The sequence below is a fragment of the Triticum urartu genome, chromosome 1 (genome assembly GCF_003073215.2).
Source record: "Triticum urartu cultivar G1812 chromosome 1, Tu2.1, whole genome shotgun sequence".
Taxonomy (NCBI): Eukaryota; Viridiplantae; Streptophyta; class Magnoliopsida; order Poales; family Poaceae; genus Triticum; species Triticum urartu.
This window is the reverse complement of record NC_053022.1, coordinates 17,319,824-17,341,426: the sequence shown is the minus strand read 5'-3', so window position 1 is coordinate 17,341,426 and position 21,603 is coordinate 17,319,824. Positions and strand designations below refer to the sequence as shown.

Below are 21,603 nucleotides of genomic sequence, written 5' to 3'. Positions count from 1 at the left end.
GGATTAGGACATTTTTACATAATATTTATAAATTATTTGATACATATACTGATTTTGGGTGCATTTAAAGTGTTATTGGGAAAATTTCACATAGATGTATATTGATTTTTATTGTTTTGATGTCTACATTAAGGGCCCCGGGTTTTAGTCTCGCCCCGGGCCCCCAAAATCTCAGGACCGGCCCTGCTCCCATGCTCCTTGTGAACTCGTAAGCTTAGCCTCTCGCGGCGCTCCATGCATGTTTGTTGTTCCTTGGGCTGATGTGGAGGTTTAGTTAAAGCGTAGATTGCTAGTCGTTGTCACCCGGCTCTTAGCGTAGTTGTGCTGTTTGTTGATTCCCCGTTTTCGTTGCGATTTTTTGTTTTCCGGTTATCCCGTGACCTCCCTTGTAAGAGCGCTTTCTCACTACCTTGTATCGTTCGGTCCTGTACTGTGGGTTATGCTTTAGAAATAAAATGATGTGAAAGCCTATTTCAAGTTCTTGACTTGTTTGTCGAGCTCGTGCTGGGGCACCTCACCAGCCGTGACCAGGGCAGCGTGCATTGTCTCAAGCTCCTTTCGGAGAAACTCAACATATTTCTTGATGGGCTTGTGTGGGTTGTACTCCTCCATGTGCGGCTCGCCCAGCATGGGGAGCATGTTTCCGATGGCACCAGCCACCACTTCCATTGCCATGAGCAGCCAGCTTCCCTGCTTGATCGATATGTGGAGTTGGTTCCTTGTGGGCAGTGCTCAGATCTGTGAGGAGCCTAAGCTAGTCAGTGGTGTGTACGCATGTATTATTAGATGGGCAGTTCATAGATTATTATGCAGGTGGCGATCACCGTGCATCCATGCATGGCATGGTATGGCCAGTGCGCATGCATGTGGTGCATCTTGGGACATACGGTACTACGATTGTTCAAAGAAAAAGATGCGCGTGGGATATCGCCTCGGGCTTCTATAAATTAAACTAGCTGGCTTCGCATGCGCGTCCCTAGTAAGCAACCCCGAGGTCAGATCCAAACCTAGCTACCAGTTGAGGCTGGTTGTAACGGGGAGTATCATATACTAGTATCATGCATATGATACTAGTATATGATACTATCTCCCTAATGCATAGTATCATATATTAGTATCATGTAGTACTTTATTTATTGCCATGCATGACACAAGGTAGCTTAGCATTTAATATGATACGATATCATGATATGATATTACACCCTCTCTTTCTTCATTTAATGCTATGACACCTCATCAAAATTGTCTAGTTGGCATGCATGATACTACCAATGATACTACCATTACGACCAGCCTGAGTGCTCTTTGCATGCAAGTGTCTGCTGTTCCTTGGCTGATGTCGAGGTTTAGTTAAACCGGAGATTGTCAGTTGTTGTCACACGGCTCTTTGCGCGCATCTAGCTACATTAGTTGTTTATACTCTACCAAGCACAGCAGCAGCGTTAGAGCATCTTCAACAGCCGCGCTAAACAAGCGTCGCGCCGCAAATTGCCCGTTTTAGCGCGCGCGCAATCGGTAGAGTGGCTCCAGCGGGCGCGTAAAAACCGCGCGCGTACGGCATATATACTTCAGCGCGCGGGCCGAAACTCCATCGCGCACTGCTTATTTGCTGCGCCTGCTCCCGCGTGCTGGACTCTCGAGCGCTCGCTCGCAACTCCACCCTCCATCCAGCCGCGGCGACGCCGCCGCCCGCGCCATCCGGCGACCGTTCCGGCGCTTCCCCGGCCTATCCCCGCGCTGCGGAGGCTTCCTCCGTCCCCCTCTAATCACCGCCGCCCCTCGCGTGCGGCCATCCTCCGACAAACAGCGCTCGGGCGCTCGTTGCTGCTCGGCGCTCGCAAGGTGTTCTACAAAACGCCTGCAAGGTATGTATTGCTCAAACTTCATGAATTTGGTGCCTGTTGATTGTAGTTTTTATAGCATAGTATTGAACATTGTAGATTAGTTCCGTTGAGTATGTATTTTGTACTGCACGTGTATTGGAGTTGTGGCCCACCTCCTAGTCTTGTATAGTTGAGGTAGAGGCCTTCCCTTATATTATATATGCGTGCACCAGCACCCCAATCAATACAACGATTATTGTATTGCAAAACATCTCTCTACAAGGTATCAGTTTTTAGGTTTTAATCCTCGTCTTCCACTGCCGCCGCCGCCGCGCGAATCCTCCCGCGCCGCCACCGCCGTGCGACTCCTCCCGCGCCGCCACGGGACTCCTCCCGCACCGCCGCTGCCGCAGCCACCCCGCCGCCGCCCGCGCCACCTGGCGACCGTTCCGGCGCTTCCCCGGCCTATCCCCGCGCTGCGGAGGCTTCCTCCGTCCCCCTCTAGTCACCGCCGCCTCTCGCGCAGGGCCGTCCTCCGACAAACAGCGCCCGGGCGCTCGTTGCTGCTCGGCGCTCGCAAGGTGTTATACAAAACACCTGCAAGGTATGTATTGCTCAAACTTCATGAATTTGGTGCCTGTTGATTGTAGTTTTATAGCATAGTATTGAACATTGTAGATTAGTTCCGTTGAGTATGTATTTTGTACTGCACGTGTATTGAAGTTGTGGCCCACCTCCTAGTCTTGTATAGTTGAGGTAGAGGCCTTCCCATATTACCCCAATCAATACAATAATTATTGTATTGCAAAACATCTCTCTACATGGTATCAGCTTTTAGGTTTTAATCCTCGTCGTCCACTGCCGCTGCCGCGCGAATCCTCCCGCGCCGCAGCGGTCGTCGACTCCTCCCACGCCGCCGCCGCCGCGTGACTCCTCCCGCGCCGCCGCCACCCCGCCGCCGCCACTACCCAACCGCCGCCGCCGGACCCGCGATGGAGTCCGAAGAAGAATTTGATATGGAAGAGGAGGAGGATCTTGGAATGATCCTAGCTATGCACATCAATAAAAAACCGAAGCACGGTGGTTCAGTTATGGGTTGGCAGAAAATTTGGAGGGATAGGATCGATGCCCACAACAGATTGACCAGGCATTATTTTGCGAAGAATCCCACGTACCCCGAGTCGTACTTTCGTCGCCGGGCGAGGATGAGCACCGGGTTGTTCAAGCGCATTGCAGAGAAACTAGTGAGCCATGACCAGTTTTTTCAGCAAAGGAGGAATGCTGCCAGAGACCTCGGGCCTAGCACCTTTCAGAAGGTGACAGCCTCTTTGCGTATGTTGGCATACGGTATCCCGGCTGATCTAGTTGATGATCACTTGCTACGGGTGAGAGCCAAGTCATCATGTGTGTCAAGCGCTTCGCAGTCGGAATTGTGCAAGTATTTGGCCAGGAGTATTTGAGATTTCCCAATGCTGAAGACGCCACAAGGCTATTGGAGATGAACAAAGCTCACGGCTTCCCTGGTATGCTTGGCTCAATAGATTGCATGCATTGGAGTTGGAAGAATTGTCCAAAGGCATGGCATGGGCAATTCCACGGGTCAAAAAAAGGGTTCCACTATAATCCTTGAAGCGGTGGATGATCAAGAGACTTGGATTTGGCATGCTTTCTTTGGAATGCCTGGATCTTTGAATGACATCAACGTTGTCAACCGGTCACGACTTATGAATAAGATTGCAAATGGTGATTTGCCACCGGTGCAGTTTGTAGCAAATGGCCGTACGTACAACTATGGCTAGTATCTCGCGAATGTCATCTACCCAAAGTGGCAAACATTTGTGAAGCCGTTGAAAAAACCGGAAGGTAAGAAAAATCTTGATTTCCACAATGCTCAGGAGGCGGCTAGAAAAGATGTGGAGAGAGCTTTTGGGATTTTGCAAGCCCAATTTGCTATTGTGAGAGGACTGGCTAGATTTTGGGATCAAAATATGCTTTGGTACATCATGCATGCTTGTGTGGTCATGCACAACATGATCATCGAGAATGAGCGTGGCCAAGATGTAAATTACTCTCAGTATGAGCTCTTGGGACATCCCGTGCGAGTGCGACGAAGGGCTGAAAGGTGGCCCGTTTTGTTGCCTCCTATCATGCCATTCGAAGTCCCGCAGCGCATGATGATCTTCAGAAGGATCTCATTGATGAGTGGTGGGCTTGGAATGGCCGACAAAGAGCATCATGATTTGTGCGTTTGATGTTGATTGTTGAATTATTTGTTGTATTGAACGATAAACTATTTATTTGAGTTGTAATATTTATTGTTGATTTATTTTGTTTGTGTTTGATCTTTTTGCTTGTGTTCGGAATGAATATGTTGTTTATGCGAGAGTCGCGCGCGCTGTATTTTTGCACCCTGCTGGAGCTACGCGCGCTGTATTTTAGCGCGGCTGCTGGAGCCAGCGCTGCCCGCCGCGCCAAACCAGGCGATCGGCGCGCGACAAAATAGTTTTTAGCGCGCGGCGCGTTCGACGACTGTTGAAGATTCTCTTACGCGACACTGCATGCCTCGAGTCAATGCAAACAGTGGGTATGGTTTGAGCATTTCCACCATTTGCATGTAGAACAGCAGCAGCTAGCACAGGGTGGCGCTCTTAAGAGCCAATCGCGGTGGAATCTTACATCAGCGACAGAAGGGTATTGCGTAAGTAAGTTTTCTAATACGGCTCGTATTATATGCAAGTCCCCAGGACTCTTCAGCCGGCCTACGCAAACCCATATGTAACACTCGTGGAGCCATCAGCCATGTGCCACACTTGTTGTTGTTGTTGTTGTTGTTGTTGTTGTTGTTTTCTTTTTTTGGTGGATGAGGTTAATAGCTTCTTTGCTTGTGCACAAACAACTAATGGACGACACTACTGTGCATCATACATGCATAGACTACCGATGGAGTACTATTTTGTTGGGGAGACGGTGCTCGTGCCAAATAAGACACTCGCATAAAATATTTTCTAATTTTTTTACTTCAAATATGTTTAGATCATCTAATGAAAATATACTCATGTATATACAATAGTGTGTCCATGAAACTTTGGAAAATACTTCTGGTGCACAAATTGTTTCGTAAAGTTTTACTTGAAATATGCTCAAGATGAATAACCTGTGCATTATATTAGGTATGCAATGTCGCCATGTCTTACTTTCCCATCTTGCAAGGCAACTAGGGCAATGTGTTCCTTCCCCTCAATCTCCACTGCATTGGCGAGTGTGTGGATTCATCTCCCTTTGCCTGCCGCTCCAATGATCGGTGGCGGGGAGGTGAATCCTGGTGCCTTGGCTCCGGCTAGTAGATAGGTTACTGTTTTAGTCCTCGCAGGGGCAGAGCTCGCACGGATGATGACACTTATCCTTCGACCCGGGAGAGTTTAAATGGAGCTCTGACATAGATTCCTGCCAACCATAAGGGCAAACAAGTTAGGGTTTCTCATCGTGTGTTTGCGACAACGAGATTTGCTAACATGTTTTTTAGATCGATTCAAGGGTTCAACGGCGATGACTGCGGCTCCAAGGCGTTGGTACTTAGGGGCATAGGCATGAAGAATTCCTGGTTGTACTAGAGAAGGTTGGACTAGCACCGGTATGGGAGCGGAAACAATGGCATATTGGTGGCTCATTCTGGCAGCGGCAATGGTCATTGGTGGTCTAGAGACCTCGATGTAACTTTTATAATATTTACGGTGCTTTGTACTTCTGGTAACTTATAAAATAGACCCCAGTCCTTTTTGCAAAAGAAGTTGTAACGTGAGCATTTTGATTAATAACTTCAATGGTGGCATCGGGATATTTCATTCTAATGATACCATTAGCACTAATTAGTTTAAATAATCCAGCAACATGCCCATAGTTAGGGGATTTGATGAGCATTGTAGTAAACACATCAGCAACATATGGTGAGCTACATTGATACACGCTGGTGTATTTATCCATCATGGTTATTGAAACAACTTATTCATCAGCATGCATAATGCATCTATGTTGCCTCTCGCTCAAAAAGCTAGCTAGCCAATGGAAGGAGTGGTCGCAATGGTGTCGACGATGATGCGGATACGGTTGGTCCTGAAGTCGAGGGTCATTGCCGAGCCGGCAGGAAGAACGTCGATGTCGGCGTCAGGCATATCCTTAAGGATGATCTCCTTGGCCTCCTCAACGGACTTCCCCACTACCTCCGGCCATGACGTCTTCTTCTCCTCTCCGGCAAGGGATCTTGGGGCGACAGCGCTCATCCTCGATTCCCTAAGCTGCAAACAATTGATTGAAATAGTTAAGTTCATAAGTTCGTACTACTATAGATCTCAAGAATAGCTGACTAGTCAGTTAACCAAATCGTTTTCTTTGTTAAGACTAGAGATGACAATAACGCTAATACTAGCCCCAACTTACTAGAGGACATATTGACAGAAAGCATATGGGAATGGGATAGATACCCAACACCACTCACCGGCGAAATGGACCTCTCGATGCACTCTGAACTTGACTGATATGAGTATTTGCATAAGGCGTTGTTTCTATGCCTATTTATAGGGGAGATCTATTAAGGCAGAAGATGAAGATAGGATGCTCTCACATGCTTGAGACAAGCACGAGTGAAGATAAGATGCTCTCACATGCAGGCGTGAAGCACGAGTAATTTTTTTTCGCGATGTTGACTGGCCTTATATTCAGAGAAGATGCTCTCGCACATGCATGTGTGCAGCGTGCGTGGTACACGAGATTGCTGCTGAATTGGCCGCACTCGATTTCATAATGGATAACACGTAGGACAACCCATTCATAATGAAGATATGACCTTTATGTTATTCATAACCTCGAACAACCATTGTTCTTTTGTTCAAATCAATCTTCTTTCAATAGTGATGTTATTGGACAAGATTAGAGTGTCGTAACTCTTCCTAAATTGTAAAATGAATTATGAAAGATAAATGCAGAGGTAATACAGTGATGGGGAGTGCATTAACTTTTACTATGTCCCAAGGCGTATGAAAACTTCTTCCTTAGCTAGCCTTTTAGGCCTTAATTATTCTTGTATCGAGGTGCAAAACGAGCAACCGATCCAGTATCCTTGTGATCTTCACGTATTCATAATATCCAAGAATTACATTGTGGACTAGCAAGGAATTCATCTATAACATGTATGACTTCCATTCTTAAGCTGGACTATCCAGACTTTACTTTTCTGCAAGATACTTCTTGTATTTTTCTTCGAATGTCCACCCAACTCACAAAAGAAACACTCAAATCTATGTTAGCCTTGGACTTGCTAGTTGTGCCAGTCTTACGAACACCCTTAAACTTTCCCTTCTTCGAGTTTTTGCTTTATTCACCGTCATCACATGAGCAGTGTTGTTCTTGATCCCACTTTTATCAGTCTAAAACATAGTGAATACTTCACTGAAATCCATCTGACTATTTTGCAATCAAACAATGCGTAGGATATCTTATATCTTTCATCTTTTTTCTTTTCTTTCTGAAACAGTTTTTCAGCTCCATGACAATCCTGATTTTCAATACATTTTTTAAGTTTGGCTGCCACGTCGGCGTATCTTAGACCGCTCACACTTGGGTTAATTTTTACAGGGTGTCTGTTGCAAAATAATCAGTCACAATTTGCTAATCAAAAAATTCAAAGAAAATGTTTAGCAAACAATGTGATTGATGGGAATCAAACCTGGGCTTTCAGGTAAGCTGAAGGACACTTCCAACCACTAGAATGCACATGATTTTGCTTATAAAGCAGGTAAATTATCTATTGATACATGCCAAGATATTTTTAACTGATTTTCTACAAAACCGGCCAATTATTTTCTATGAATAAACAGTGCATTAGGGGGCTCTAACTCGCACCCTGCGGAAAGTACTATGACTTGCTGAGCACTAGAATGCAAATTAGGTTACATAATTTGCATTGAATCATAGCTCGAGTTAGCTAATTGCATGTACGTTGTTTTGATGTGTTGTTGTCCTTTAGTCTCAGCCTTCTCTAGCACTGGAGGAGAATCTTTTTTCTTTTTATTGTGGGCGGAGGAGAATTTAATTAGGCGAGGTGAACCGTTATTACATCCACTCTTTATTCTGTAATACATGCAAATTAAGTCAAGGAATGTTTGGCCGGCTTAGCTATCTAGGTTCTTTTTAACGTCCAATCAATTCATCATACTTCATGGCATTACAAAGAACATGAGAAGTAAGAAAATTACGTCCAAATCCGTAGACCACCTATCGACGACTAAAATCACTGGAACAAGCAGAAGCCACGCCGCCGGCATAGCTGCTCCCTCATCGGAGCCGGCAAACCTTGTTGTAGTAGACAGTCGGGAAGTCATCGTGCTAAGGCCTCAAAGGACCAGCACACTAGAAAACCAACCGTCACCGATGATGAGAAGCGTAGATAGCTACCTCTTGAGCACTGCGTTTGATTTCCCCGAAGAGGAGAGGATGATGCAGCAAAGTAGCATAAGCATTTCCCTCAGTTTTTGAGAACCAAGGTATCAATCCAGTAGGAGGCCACGCGCGAGTCCCTCGTACCTACACAAAACAAATAGATCAATGCAACCAACGCGATTAGGGGTTGTCAATCCCTTCACGTTCACTTACAAGAGTGAGATCTGATAGATAATATTTTTTGGTATTTTTGATATAAAGATGCAAAGTAAAATAAAAGGCAAAGTAAAAAGCAAAGCAATAATAAAGTGATTGGAGATTGATATGATGAGAATAGACCCGGGGACCATAGATTTCACTAGTGGCTTCTCTCAAGAGCATAAGTATTCTACGGTGGGTGAACAAATTACTGTTGAGCAATTGACAGAATTGAGCATAGTTATGAGAATATCTAGGTATGATCATGTATATAGGCATCACGTCCGTGACAAGTAGACCGACTCCTGCCTGCATCTACTACTATTACTCCACTGATCGACCGCTATCCAGCATGCATCTAAAGTATTACGTAAAAACAGAGTAACGCCTTAAGCAAGATGACATGATGTAGAGGGATAGTTTCATGCAATATGATAAAAACCCCATCTTGTTATCCTCGATGGCAACAATACAATACAATACGTGCCTTGCTGCCTCTGCTGTCACTGGGAAAGGACACCGCAAGATTGAACCCAAAGGTAAGCACTTCTCCATTGCAAGAAAGACCAATCTAGTAGGCCAAACCAAATTGATAATTCGAAGAGACTTGCAAAGATAACCAATCATACAAAAAAGAATTCAGAGAAAGATTCAAATATTATTCATAGATAGACTTCATCATAAACCCATAATTCATCGGTCTCAACAAAGACACCGCAAAAAGAAGATTACATCGAATAGATCTCCACGAGAGAGGGGGAGAACATTGTATTGAGATCCAAAAAGAAGCCATCTAGCTACTAACTATGGACCCGAAGGTCTGAGGTAAACTACTCACACTTCATCGGAGGGGCTATGATGATGTAGAAGCCCTCCGTGATGATGGCCCCCTCCGGCGGAGCTCCGGAACAGGCCCCAAGATGGGATCTCGTGGGTACAAAAGGTTGCGGCGGTGGAATTAGGTTTTTGGCTCCGTATCCGATCGTTTGGGGGTACGTAGGTATATATAGGAGGAAGGAGTACGTCGGTGGAGCTTCGAGGGGCCCACGAGGCAGGGGCGCGCCCTCCACCCTCGTGACCGCCTCGTGGCTTTCTTGTCGGAGGGTCCAAGTCTCCTGGATCTTATTTGTTGAGAAAATCACGTTCCCGAAGGTTTCATTCCGTTTGGACTCCGTTTGATATTTCGTTTCTTCGAAACACTGAAATAGGCAAAAAATAGCAATTCTGGGCTGGGCCTCCGGTTAATAGGTTAGTCCCAAAAGTAATATAAAAGTGGAAAATAAAGCCCAATATAGTCCAAAACAGTAGATAATATAGTATGGAGCAATCAAAAATTATAGATACGTTGGAGACGTATCATAGATCGGAAGGATCCAACCTGTAGACGCACGGACATAGACGAAGAAAGAAAAGATCCAAAGAGATCTACCGAAGACAAACACCAACCGAATCTCGTGAGATCCGCCAGAGACACACCTCAACACGCTATCCAACGCGCATGACGCACCATCAGAACGAGGGCTAGACGGGGACAATCTTATTCCATCCTCAAAAAGCTGCCGCCGCCTCGTCTTACTGAGCAGTGCAGAAACCCTAAACAGATTCGAAAATACATCTAAAAATGAAGGAGGAGTCATCCCACCGACATGGCCAAGATCCACCACGCAACCACGGTTGTAAAGTCGTGGAAGACGAGGCGGATCGAGCGCCGGCAGGAGGCGGCTGGGAACCCTCCGCTAGGAGCTCTCGTCGTGGGGAAAGAGGGCGCAACGAACAAGATATCACAAGCGTGCACAATGCCTACGTATTTGTTTTAAAGTGCGCTCCTACTCAAATCAATATCTCTCATAATTTATTATAAATGATTCAAGATCCACATTTCAATTCATCGCCATAGAATCATCATCTCATGACAGGAATTTCAATCGCCAGACATGTGATTCTTGTTCATCTTTCCATGTGCGTGTTCTGAGCTCAGGTGGATCCTGTCCGAATGCCAAGACAACCAAGTGATCTCGCAATGAGGTCTGACCTTCACCCGCCTCATACTCTTGATTTTTTCATGCCCATGCAACCATGTGATACCCCGAAAATATACACATTTCATACAGTGCTAACTACTTGATATTTTTAAGTGAAGATCACCTTGATAAAAGAGACTACCGCGCAATAAAAAAGGGTGCAAATATAAAGGATAATCATCTCAGGCAATTCATAATAGCATGATATGGTATATCCCCTTCTTTCGGACAAGGATTCATCTTCTTCGTGAAATTTCAGCGAAACGTTGCCGTGGTCGCAATTTCAAAAACTATTGTCGTGGCAGAACTTTTCTGCCAAGGCCTATTTCTTTAGTTGTTCCTCCTCCGTCTTTGAATTTCGCTTTGGTTTACACCTTCGCAAAGCATATCACCACCTTGTCGATGCAATAAATAATACTGCTATCTCTATAGCTAATAAAATAATGCATTACAACAAGGTTGACACGCGGGTCATTCGAAGTGACAATAATATGGCTCCAGCCATCATGCCATGTCATGTTAATTTATTTACATCATATAGTCCACATGCATCATGCAAAACAAAATCAGATGTGCCTCTAATCGGTTCATGCAAAATTTTATTTTACGTGGCTTCTAAGGTTTTGACACAAGGGTTCTTCTAACATCAATCTGGGTCTACTCGACACAAGTGTTCTTCTAACATTGCGTCCTCAAAGTTGCCAGCACAAACATGCCCACGATTAGGAAAACTTAATCATCATGCAACACTTGAGCTATTCTTAGAGGCATGATTAGGAATACATTTTATCATTTATTACTCCACATGTGCATATGAGTTTTCCTCCAAGCCATATGGTTATATTGCCATTGTTCAAGAATTCGTCATATTAATATGGTAATGGGCCAGTTAATTGCTACTCATAGGGTGGCCGACTCTAATAACACCTATTCATCGCCTTGACTTGCCAGGACAATTCACTAGTCTATCAGACCGATTAACTTACCTGTTAGACCGATTAATTGGTCGTCACACTAATTAATTAGTACTGGCGCATTAACTAGTGGGCAAACAAAGTTCTAACTTTTGGCCCATAACCCCTCTCATCCCCATCCCGCTCCTCAATACCTAGGGATTGACTCTCCTCCCGCCCCTCCCCTCCTCTCTTGCCCTTCCGACCTAGCTGGGCAGCCGGCTAGAGCCTCATCGGTGCCAGCCACCACGCTACACCTCGAAGATCTAGCAACTCCAATGCTCTGGATGCCTGCCTGGACCCCATCCCCTCTAGTCGGCTACTACACATCCTCTTCCGTGGGTTGCTCCCCATCACCTGACCAGTTAGATACTCCACAACCCCTCCCAACGGCTGCTCCCCATCCCCTTCCTCGATGACGTCACTAGCGAGCAAGGGACTACCATCCTCTTTGTTAGTGGAGAATCCAATATTCACATACTAGAACATTACATATTACAAGTTGGTAGATTAGTGCATGGAACTGCTGGTTTGGGTTTTTCTTTGTACCATAATGTGTGGTTGTATGCTAAAAAGTATGTGGACAAGTTTAGATGTTCAATTGATAATTTTGTATTCTGAGAGTTTGTATATTTGGATGCATCAGGAATATCAACTTTGCCTCTTTTCTATATTTTTATGCCTACAGTAGCATCTTTTGGTATATTACATAGCTGGGATCATGGAAGTATGGTGAAATACATAGAAAATTAGATATACGGTAGGATTCTATTCAATGAATAGATTAATGGCCAACCGATTAATCCAGTTAATAGGCCGATTCACCGGTTAATCGCTACTTCCAAGCCGACCGGATAACTACCAGTTAACGATTTCGTGAATATTGGTTATTGCAGACTCGAGAACAATAGCAATTATAGCACAGAATATGAATATAATTATGAACATGGAGATCAATAATAACGTTTAGTATTTCCTCTAGGGCATATTTCCTTCACAAAAAAATTAACACTAGTGCACATTAATTATGAACGATGTCTATGTGTAGTTTGCATTGTAGTTTTAGAATAATGGATCACGGTTCCACCTTTTCCCGTGGAAATTAACCAGTTGTTTTTATCTGGTTGAAGCTTTTACGATTAGTAAACATAATGACAGGATCTTCGTCAGGAGTGCCAAGAATCATTTTGTCCTACTACATGCTTACAATACTCTCCTGTTGATACTATGGATGATGAGATTAATAGCTAAAATTCTATAAAGGTATGATTGCTTCCAAGAAACCCAAACTTCAAAAAAAATTGGATAGTCATGTGATATTCTTGGAACTAATTTTTTCCGGAAAGAAATTAAGGCTAAAAGATATGCGATATCGAACGAAGTGGTTGCTTGCAACTTCTAGTGAGCGTTCAACCATGTCTAAGACTAGAATGCATAGGATCGGGAAGTACACCAGTCATGAGTTGATGGTGAGAACTTAAAGAGAAAGAACAAATATGAAGGATGTAATGAGATTTACATGCCAGGGAAGTTTTGGGCTCACGCCACTCTTAAAGTTGGATACTTCTTCTGCGAGTAGGAGAAATATTAGAAGTAAAAGTATAAGAAGTAAAAAGAGCGGAACTAAAGAGGTCTGGAATGTGCACCTCAGGTATGAATGTCATACAAGTTATAAGATGTAAAGTAAGTTGGTCAAGTAAGTGTAATTCATGGGAATTATGATTAAATTGTTGATCACAAATTCTTCGAGATTGTGGTCAAAAGTTGATCACAAGATATCAACTCGACTGCATGCTGTTGTGATCGATGGAAGAAACTTCCACTGCCTACATGACCGACAAATAATGAGGTTAAAATAATGAGGAAAACTTTGTAAAGTTATAGTACTCCGCATCATAGTATTACCTCTATGTTTATTTCCATAATTCATTGTATTGTTTGTATACTCTAGCCTATTACATAATGCTTATTGCAAAAGGGGTTGTTCATAAAAGAATAATTATTTGTTTTATGTTATGAATAACTAAAATGCCATACTCCTATTGTAAATAGGATGTATGTTATGGGTATTTGATGATAACATTGTGCATCCATACCATTGACGCTAATTATCGCAGTACTAAAGAAAAGCACATATGTGTGGAACTGCATTTAGTCACATTGGAGAAACTAGCATGGAGAGATTCTACATTGATGGATTTGAAGTCATCTGATTATGAAGTAAACTAAAATACGGTTCATAGGCCATAATGAACAAGGAACAAAATAAATTGAAAACATGCATATTGATGTGTGTAGTCCAATAAGTGTTGTTGCAAGCAGTGGATTTTTTTATATTCAAGGATGACTCAAGTAGATATTTATATTTACTTCTTGAGGCATAAATCTAAATCTTTTGAAATGTTTCAAAAGGTTTTCAGAATGAAATAGAAATTATTGTAACACAGAAATTATGTTTCTACAATTTGATTGCAGAAAGGAATATTCGAGCTACAAGTTTAGCGGATGTCTGATGAGTTGTGAAAATAATTTTATAGCATTCAGTTTCCAAAACATTACTAAGAGTAGAATGTTTTGAGTAAATATAATAAAACTATGTAACATGGTGACATCAAAGATCACATTAATCAATTTACCAATATACTTTTCAATGTGATGCTCTAGAGACTCTGCCTTTCACAATGGAAAGAGAGCCATCAAATCTGTTGAAATGACACCGCATAAGATATGGAATGGTATGCGAAAACCATTTGGTATTTTCTTTACATTGGCAATAGAAGACAAGTAATTTTTTCACGAGTTTATGTCCCAAGTTAAATAAGTGCTACTTGGCAGGTTATCCCAAAAGGTTATGCATTCCTCCATCAGTACGCTGAGGTAAAGTGCTTTTCTACAATGCGCGGTAAATTATAAGAAAACAATTTTTGCAAAAGAGTGAGTGAGAGGACAGTGAAACTCAACGAGATTACAGAATCTTCTCAATCAGGTCAAAAGAAAGAAATACTGTAAGTAGTCCAGGATTTTCAAATGCGATTGATATTGTCTTTACATGAGATATAGAGATTTCCACTACTGCAGGATGCTGCTAACCCGACACATTAATCAGAGACCCTTCGACCAAACTGTGTGCGATGCATCACTAGTAGAAAAAGGGTCAAACGTGAAGCACATTAGTGCCTGTTTGAATTAGAGACGGCACTAATGTGTATATTAGTGCCGGTTCGTGGCGGCGATCAATAGTACCGGTTCGTGGCGAACCTTTAGTACCGGTTCGTACCACGAACCGGTACTAAAGAGGCTTTGTCAGCCTGCGGTCAGGCTATGGCCCCACCATCACCATTTAGTGCCGGTTCGTACCACAAAACGGTACTAATGTGGTTATGGTAAGCTGTTTTTAGTCCCACCTCGCTCCCCTAACAAGGTTTTTACCACCTTAAATATGTTACTTCTCAAACTATCACAAGCACTTGGTCTTCATTGAACTCTATGTGTAGAATTTGTGGCCGCAATATGAGTCTTCACCAGTTCCTAAACTGGTGAGGACTCATATTGACAAATTAGATTGTACACAAAAAGATCATTGATGATCAATGTATTTTTGATGTATAAGAGATCATATTGACAATTTAGACTGTATAAGAGATCATATTGCACCATTCAAAGCGACGCCATCAACTTTCAACCATTTGTGCCTTCATTTGCTATTTTTCATGCATTCAATGATTTGTTTTGAGAACTAAATGACCTGGAAATTGAAAAGCACTACAAATGAACTCTGAAAAAGTTGAAACTTGGCATGGTATCATCGTTTCACCCACATAGATTGTTCAAAAAAGTAGAGAGGGTTACGGCAAAAACTGGATGCACTTCGTTTACAAACTGGATAATCTCTTTCGAAGTATTCAGGTTTCTGACGAAATTAAACTCATCTGTTACAAAGGCATTTCATTTTTTAAACTTATTACAACTCCAGAATTTTTGTGCATTCAGTATGCACCATTCAAACCGACGCATTGCATCACATTTAGTACCGGGTGGCTCCAACCGGTACTAAAGGGTGACAGTACTACAGTTTCTTAGTAAGCTGTTTTTTAGTCCCACCTCGCCAAGAGAGAGGGACTAGGAGCGGTTTATAAGCCCTGAGTGCAGAGACGATGAAGAAGAGGCTCAATGCTCACGTTGCTTAGCTTCAAGCCTTCAGGAATATGGTAGATTGCACCTCTTTTTTATTTTTAATAACTTATTACAACTCCGGACTTATTACACTACACGTCGGCATTTCTTTTTTTTAAACTTTGGTTATAACTCCAGACTTTGACCATCAAGTTTTGCAGAAAAGAAAAAATAGCAGAAAAGAAAAAAAAGCTATAGCTAAAAAGAAATAAAACTATATAAAAAAACTACTCCGAAATAAATAGAAGAAAATAAATATAGCATAAAAGAAAAAACTACTCAGAAATAGATAGAACAAAAAATAAAGCAGAAAAGAAAAAAATATTTTCTATTTTTTTTCTTTCACAAAATGACCGTGAAATTGAAAATCACTACAAAATAAACTCTGAAAATGTTAAATTTTGGCAAACTAGATGAAAAACTACTCACAACTAAATATAACAGAAAAGAAAAAACTATACAAAAAACTACGCAGAAATAAATAGAAGAAAATAAAGCAGAAAAGAAAAAAATATAAAAAAAATTGGGGCGCTGCCCTGTGGGCCTGCTACGCCACGGGCGTGCAATTACAGGCCCTAAGGCCCAGCAGACTCACAGGGCAGCGCGCAGAAATTAGGCCCACAAGCCTGCTATACAGAGGAGTTCAAAGAGGCAGCCGCGGCTGGGTTTATTAACCAGTGCGGCTGCCCTTCGCCCGGCGAGGTGGGACTAAACTTTGGGGTGGCAGCGCGAGGCCTTTAGTACCGGTTTGTGGCATGAACCGGTACTAAAGGGTGGTCTTTAGTACCGGTTCGTGCCACAAACCGGTACAAAAGGCCTGCTATTCCCGCCTCTTTGCCTAGCCAAAGTTGGCCTTTAGTACCGGTTTGTGGTACGAACCGGTACTAAAGGCATCTCCTATATATACAACACTTGCGAAAATTCAGTTATATCTCCACTTCTTTCGTCGACTCAACCTCCCGCGCGCGCCCGTCGCCCGTCGTGGCCGCCGCCGCCCGTCGTCCGTCGTCGTCGTCGTCATCCCCGCCGCCGCCCTTCGTCGTCGCCGTCTCGCGCCGCCGCCCCGAACGACGCGCGCCGCCGTCCGTCGTCGTTCGCGGTACGTCTCTCACGCTCTCCCCGCCGCCGTCCGTCGTCGTCGCACATGTACGTATACGCCACCACCCCGTACGCCGCCGCCCGTACGTACGCCGCCCCCGCCCCCTACGCCGGCGCCCCCGCTCGTACGTACGGGGCGGCGGCGTACCGGGGCACACACACATATATACGTACACGTACATGCACACATACACACACACACATACGTACACACACACACACACACACACACACACACACATATATATATATACGTACACACACATACACACACATTTTTTTTACTTATTTTCTGTTTTTTAGAAAAGTTAATTAGATGATCGAATGTTAGATGAATTAATTAGCTATAGATAGAAAATTGTCGAACTAGTTTATTTAGGTATATGAGATTTGAACTAGTTCAATAATTAATATAACTAGTTTATTTTTAGTAAGAAAATTTAGGTATCTGAGATTTGATGATCTAAGTAAAATATTATTTGTTAATGCGTTTTTCTGTTTATTTAATTTTTTATATAAAATTTGAGTTTATATAAATGTTAGATTAATGTCGAATGTTAGATGAATTAGATAGAAAAGTAATGTCAATTGTTAGAGATGAATGTAGTTAGATATATTAATGTCAAATGTTAGATGAATATATATTTGGCTAGATATATATAGGTGTTTAATGTTTCACCTATATGAACATAGGAAATGTCATCTGACGACGAAAAAGATTTCATTACGTGCGAACACTGTGAAGACCAGCGCGGCCTGTGCGACAAAAATTTCCTTGTTGATGGTAGGCGCTTCAGCATCAAGTTGGATGAGACATTCGAAGTTGATACAGTAAGTCACTTTGTCAATTATTATTTGAATGCAAAACTTATGCTTCATTTGCTTCAACTTATAATTTTAAATTTTCACTATTCTACTAGCGCATCCCCTGCCATGCAAGAATTTTTGTCTTGGATAAGATAGGTTTTAGTGCTATAGATGATATGGAGGTAAAGAGAGTTTACTTGAAGACGGAGCATGGGTATACTTTCAACGTCAAATTATATAATGGAGACACATACACCCATTTTGAATGCAAAACTTGGCAAGCACTATGCAAGGCTTATGCATTTGAGCCTGATATGGTTATCACCTTTGATATTCGTCCGAAAGATGATATTGAAGGTAATATAGACATCTGGGTCGATGTGCAAACGCCTCCAGTTCTACCATTATGTGAGTTTTTCTCAACTCATACATGCATATGTTTATGTCTTTGATACAGTTTATTCAAAAATAGTTGACAACTAATTTGTATTGTCAGCTTATTTCGGTTCAAGCAAACATGTCCGGCGCTTGGTAGACAGGACCTACTACTGCCCCGGGGCTCAACTAAACTGCGAGGAGATAAGTCATTATGTTTCATGGCTTGAGGATCTTAATACTGTCAAGACAATTTTTTTTCCTGAACTTAGAAATGTTAGTACTCAAAACGTGACCAATGGTGATCGTATTGAACTACGGTCACATCTATAATCGAAAGATGGTAAGATTTTAACTATTTGTCCTTAATTAGTGCATCTTTTGCATACATTATTTTTAAAGCTAAACTTTCATTGCTAATTAGTATATTAATTACTATACGATGTTCTTCAACAGGGACTTCCGATGACAGTTGTGCCTCAGTGGATCGAGACTAAAGGTGACATGTTAGTTAGCTTACGACCAAGATATCCTACATTGCACATGAGTGCATTCAGGATTTCTGAAAGCGAAGAATGCTTAATAGTGAAAGATTGGAGCAAAATTGTTAACGACGCAGAGAAGTACTAGGGGGCAGCAAGGAGAAGCGCAACCCAAGATTAGGAGACAGATTCATCTGCATGCTCCAGTATGATGAATCAGGAGAGCTATACATGTTCTATGCTATTCTACCTGAGAGGGAGCAGCAGGAGTAGCTAGTTCTTCATGCTCTTAACTAATTAGTACTTGTCTCATGTCCGTTTCCTGAACTTTGATGTTGGTGATGATTAGTGAACTCGATGATATCTTTGCTTCTGTTAATTACAAACTAAATGTTTCCTCTTTAAGCTAGCCAGTGTTGGTGATGATTAGATAGCTAGCTAGCGACTATGATGATTAAATAGTGGTAATTAGAGTTTATTTATTTATTAATATGCGATGATGATGATGATGACTACTACAACTCATTATAACGTAAAAAATCCTAAATTAAATTGATAACACAAATTTAAATGAAAAATAAAAAACAAAACAAAAACCCACAACATTTAGTACCGGTTGGTGGTTACCCACCGGTACTAAAGGGCTCCCGGCCCCCGGAGCTGGCTCGTGCCACGTGGTTTCCCTTTAGCACCGGTTCGGGCTGAACCGGGACTAAGGGGGGGGGGCTTTAGTGCCCACACTTTAGTGCCGGTTATGAACCGGCACTAAAGGGCCTTACGAACCGGTGCTATTGCCCGGTTCTGCACTAGTGCATTAATCACAAACAATGTTATAATAAAACCGTCGCCAATAGTATGAACTTTGTGTGATGATGGTGACATTAAGCACGATTCAGGTTAGAGTTGTGTGTGCGATACGTGGCATACAGTTGATCCATACGAACTGTTTGCAATGAGCAAAAAAATAGAAATGGTTGGCCATATGAAGGTATGTGAAATAGACGCCATACAGTTCAATCGGATGAACTATTTTCAATTAGGAAACACATCAAAAATGGTCGTCCAGATCAACGTGTTTGCGATAGACAAAATACAGTTCACTTGGATGAACTGTTTGCGATGAGCGAAAACAACAAAAATGACCAGCCATATCAAGATGTGTGCGATAGATGGTATACAATTCACACAGATGAATTGTTTGCGATTAGCCACAACAAATGGAAATAGCCAACCAAATCAAGTTGTGTGTGCTAGAAGGGCACACATTCTAATTAAAAGAATCATGCACGATGGTAATAACGAGCGTGCATGGTTGATGGAACAAGCCGTGTGCTGACATCACCGATTGTTGTGCATCCTATGATGCAAACGCCACGTACGCATCGGAGAACGCATGCCCACGTTACGCCATCCGAAAATCATGCCACACTTCAAAACTAGAACTGTCAATAAATTTTGAGCTTGCACACATTCCAAATTACCATGCTATATTTAATTGTGAACTTGTTCACACCGATGAAAATTTAAACGGTTTCCCACTTAGCAGCGTATTACTAGGTTATAAATACTACCAACTTCAAGATGACTACACATTCCTTCTCAATTTCTCGTCATCAAACAAACAAGTCTTTCTTCATCATTCCTAGCGTCTGCCATGGCCCGTAGGAGTTCTGGGTCAAGAAATTAGCAGGGAGAGGCGAGCATGGAAGCGGAACCACGAGAGATGTCCCGCCGCGCCGCCGAAGCAGCACAGAAGAAATGTACCTCCTTTACACTTGCAGACTTGCTTTGTTTTGAGGGGGACTTGCAGACTTGTTGCAGCTCAAAAGGTACACGGCCATGAGGCATGGGTGTGCCTTCTGTGTGTGTGGGGGGGGGGGGGGGGACTGGGTGGTTGCAGAGCATGATAGAGGCAACTGAACAAACAAAAAACTGAAGCTACTGTTCAATGTGAATCCCTCAGCTCTGGGTCGTTAGATTCATGGGATTAAAGGTTAGGATCGATACTCTGTGTTGGATTCAAATTTGTACACTATATAGAAGTATAATATGTGTGACTAAATAACATGACAACATTATATAGTCGTTAGTTAGTTGTACTATTAGAGATGCTTTCAGCAAAAATGACATTTGGGCGGGCTATAAGCCAGGACGCTCTTGCCTTTTGTGAGGACCAGTATGATTGTTAACTACGAAGTAGTAATTGCTCCAGAAATGGAAAAACGCAAACTACAAATAATTAACCAATCGAGCACATCGATTCATAACCCCAAAAAAAGTACATTGATCCATAAGTAACATGCTGGTGCTCAGCATGTACTTATGCATCCATTATTAGAATTATTACTAGATCATCAACACACGTCATGTCTGCCGCATGCATATCGCTCCCAGCGAGCAAAGAAAGCTAGCCAATGGTAGGAGCGGTTGCCACAGTGTCGACGAAGATGCGGACACGGTTGCTCCTTAAGTCCATGGTTACTGCTGAGCCGGTAGGGAGGACGACGATGTCAGCCTCGGGCATGTCCTTGAGGATGACCTCCCTAGCCTCCTCGATGGACTTCCCCACTAACTCCGGCCATGACGTCTTCTTCTCTTCCTCCGAGGCGAGGCATCTTGGGGCGGCGCCATAGCTCATCCTTGACTGCGCGATCGAGCTGCAAAACCATGGACCGAAATGGTTAACTAAATCGCTTTTCTAGTTTAGAGTACAGATCCATCTAGCTAGAGAGAGTGATTCAAGAGAAAGCATATGGGACAATACCCAGCACTACTCACCAGCTAAATGGACCTCGATGGAGCTTATTCTCAACTTGACTGATAGGAGTATTTGCATAACTCATTCATCATCTACGCCTATTTATAGGGGAGATCTATCACGTACGAGAGAAGATGAAGATAGGATGCTCTCGCATGTAGTATGAGGCAAGCACTATAGAAGTCGAGATGCTCTCATGTGCAGGCGTGAAGCCCGAGTAATTGTTTTTCGTGATGCACTGATGCTGACTGTCCACCCATGCAGCAAGATGCTCCTTCTATGCATGTATGCAGCGTGCGTCCTGCACGAGGCCGTTGCTAAATTGGCCGCACTTGATATGATGGACAACACGTACGGAGGCTAAAGAAGACGACAACATACCCCGTTATTCACGGGTCGATTGACGTGTAGCTAGGCGAAAATCCTACACTTAGCTAGGTTCCAGAATCTAGAGCATCCAATGGCCCAAGTTTAAGTTCTCTA

The 21,603-nt window shown here is 42.9% G+C and overlaps 1 protein-coding gene across 1 annotated transcript; it reads right to left on the bottom strand.

The window, feature by feature from the left end:
- Positions 1 to 20,601: 20,601 nt before the first annotated feature.
- LOC125540429 (subtilisin-chymotrypsin inhibitor-2B-like) lies at positions 20,602 to 21,298 on the bottom strand. Its single transcript, XM_048704077.1, has 2 exons — positions 21,141 to 21,298; positions 20,602 to 21,019 (listed from the first exon to the last, which is right to left on the bottom strand). The coding sequence occupies exons 1-2, from the start codon at positions 21,203 to 21,205 to the stop codon at positions 20,770 to 20,772; spliced, it is 315 nt and encodes a 104-aa protein (XP_048560034.1). The 5' UTR covers positions 21,206 to 21,298; the 3' UTR covers positions 20,602 to 20,769.
- Between the last annotated feature and the right edge of the window lie 305 nt (positions 21,299 to 21,603).

What these genes read in the sequence shown, in the direction of transcription:
- LOC125540429 (XM_048704077.1), bottom strand. Translation starts at nt 21,205, where the DNA reads ATGAGTTATGCAAATACTCCTATCAGTCAAGTTGAGAATAAGCTCCAT. An exon ending in CATCGAGGTCCATTTAGCTG is followed by an intron (nt 21,020 to 21,140) that starts GTGAGTAGTGCT and finishes ATGGTTTTGCAG; the next exon opens with CTCGATCGCGCAGTCAAGGA.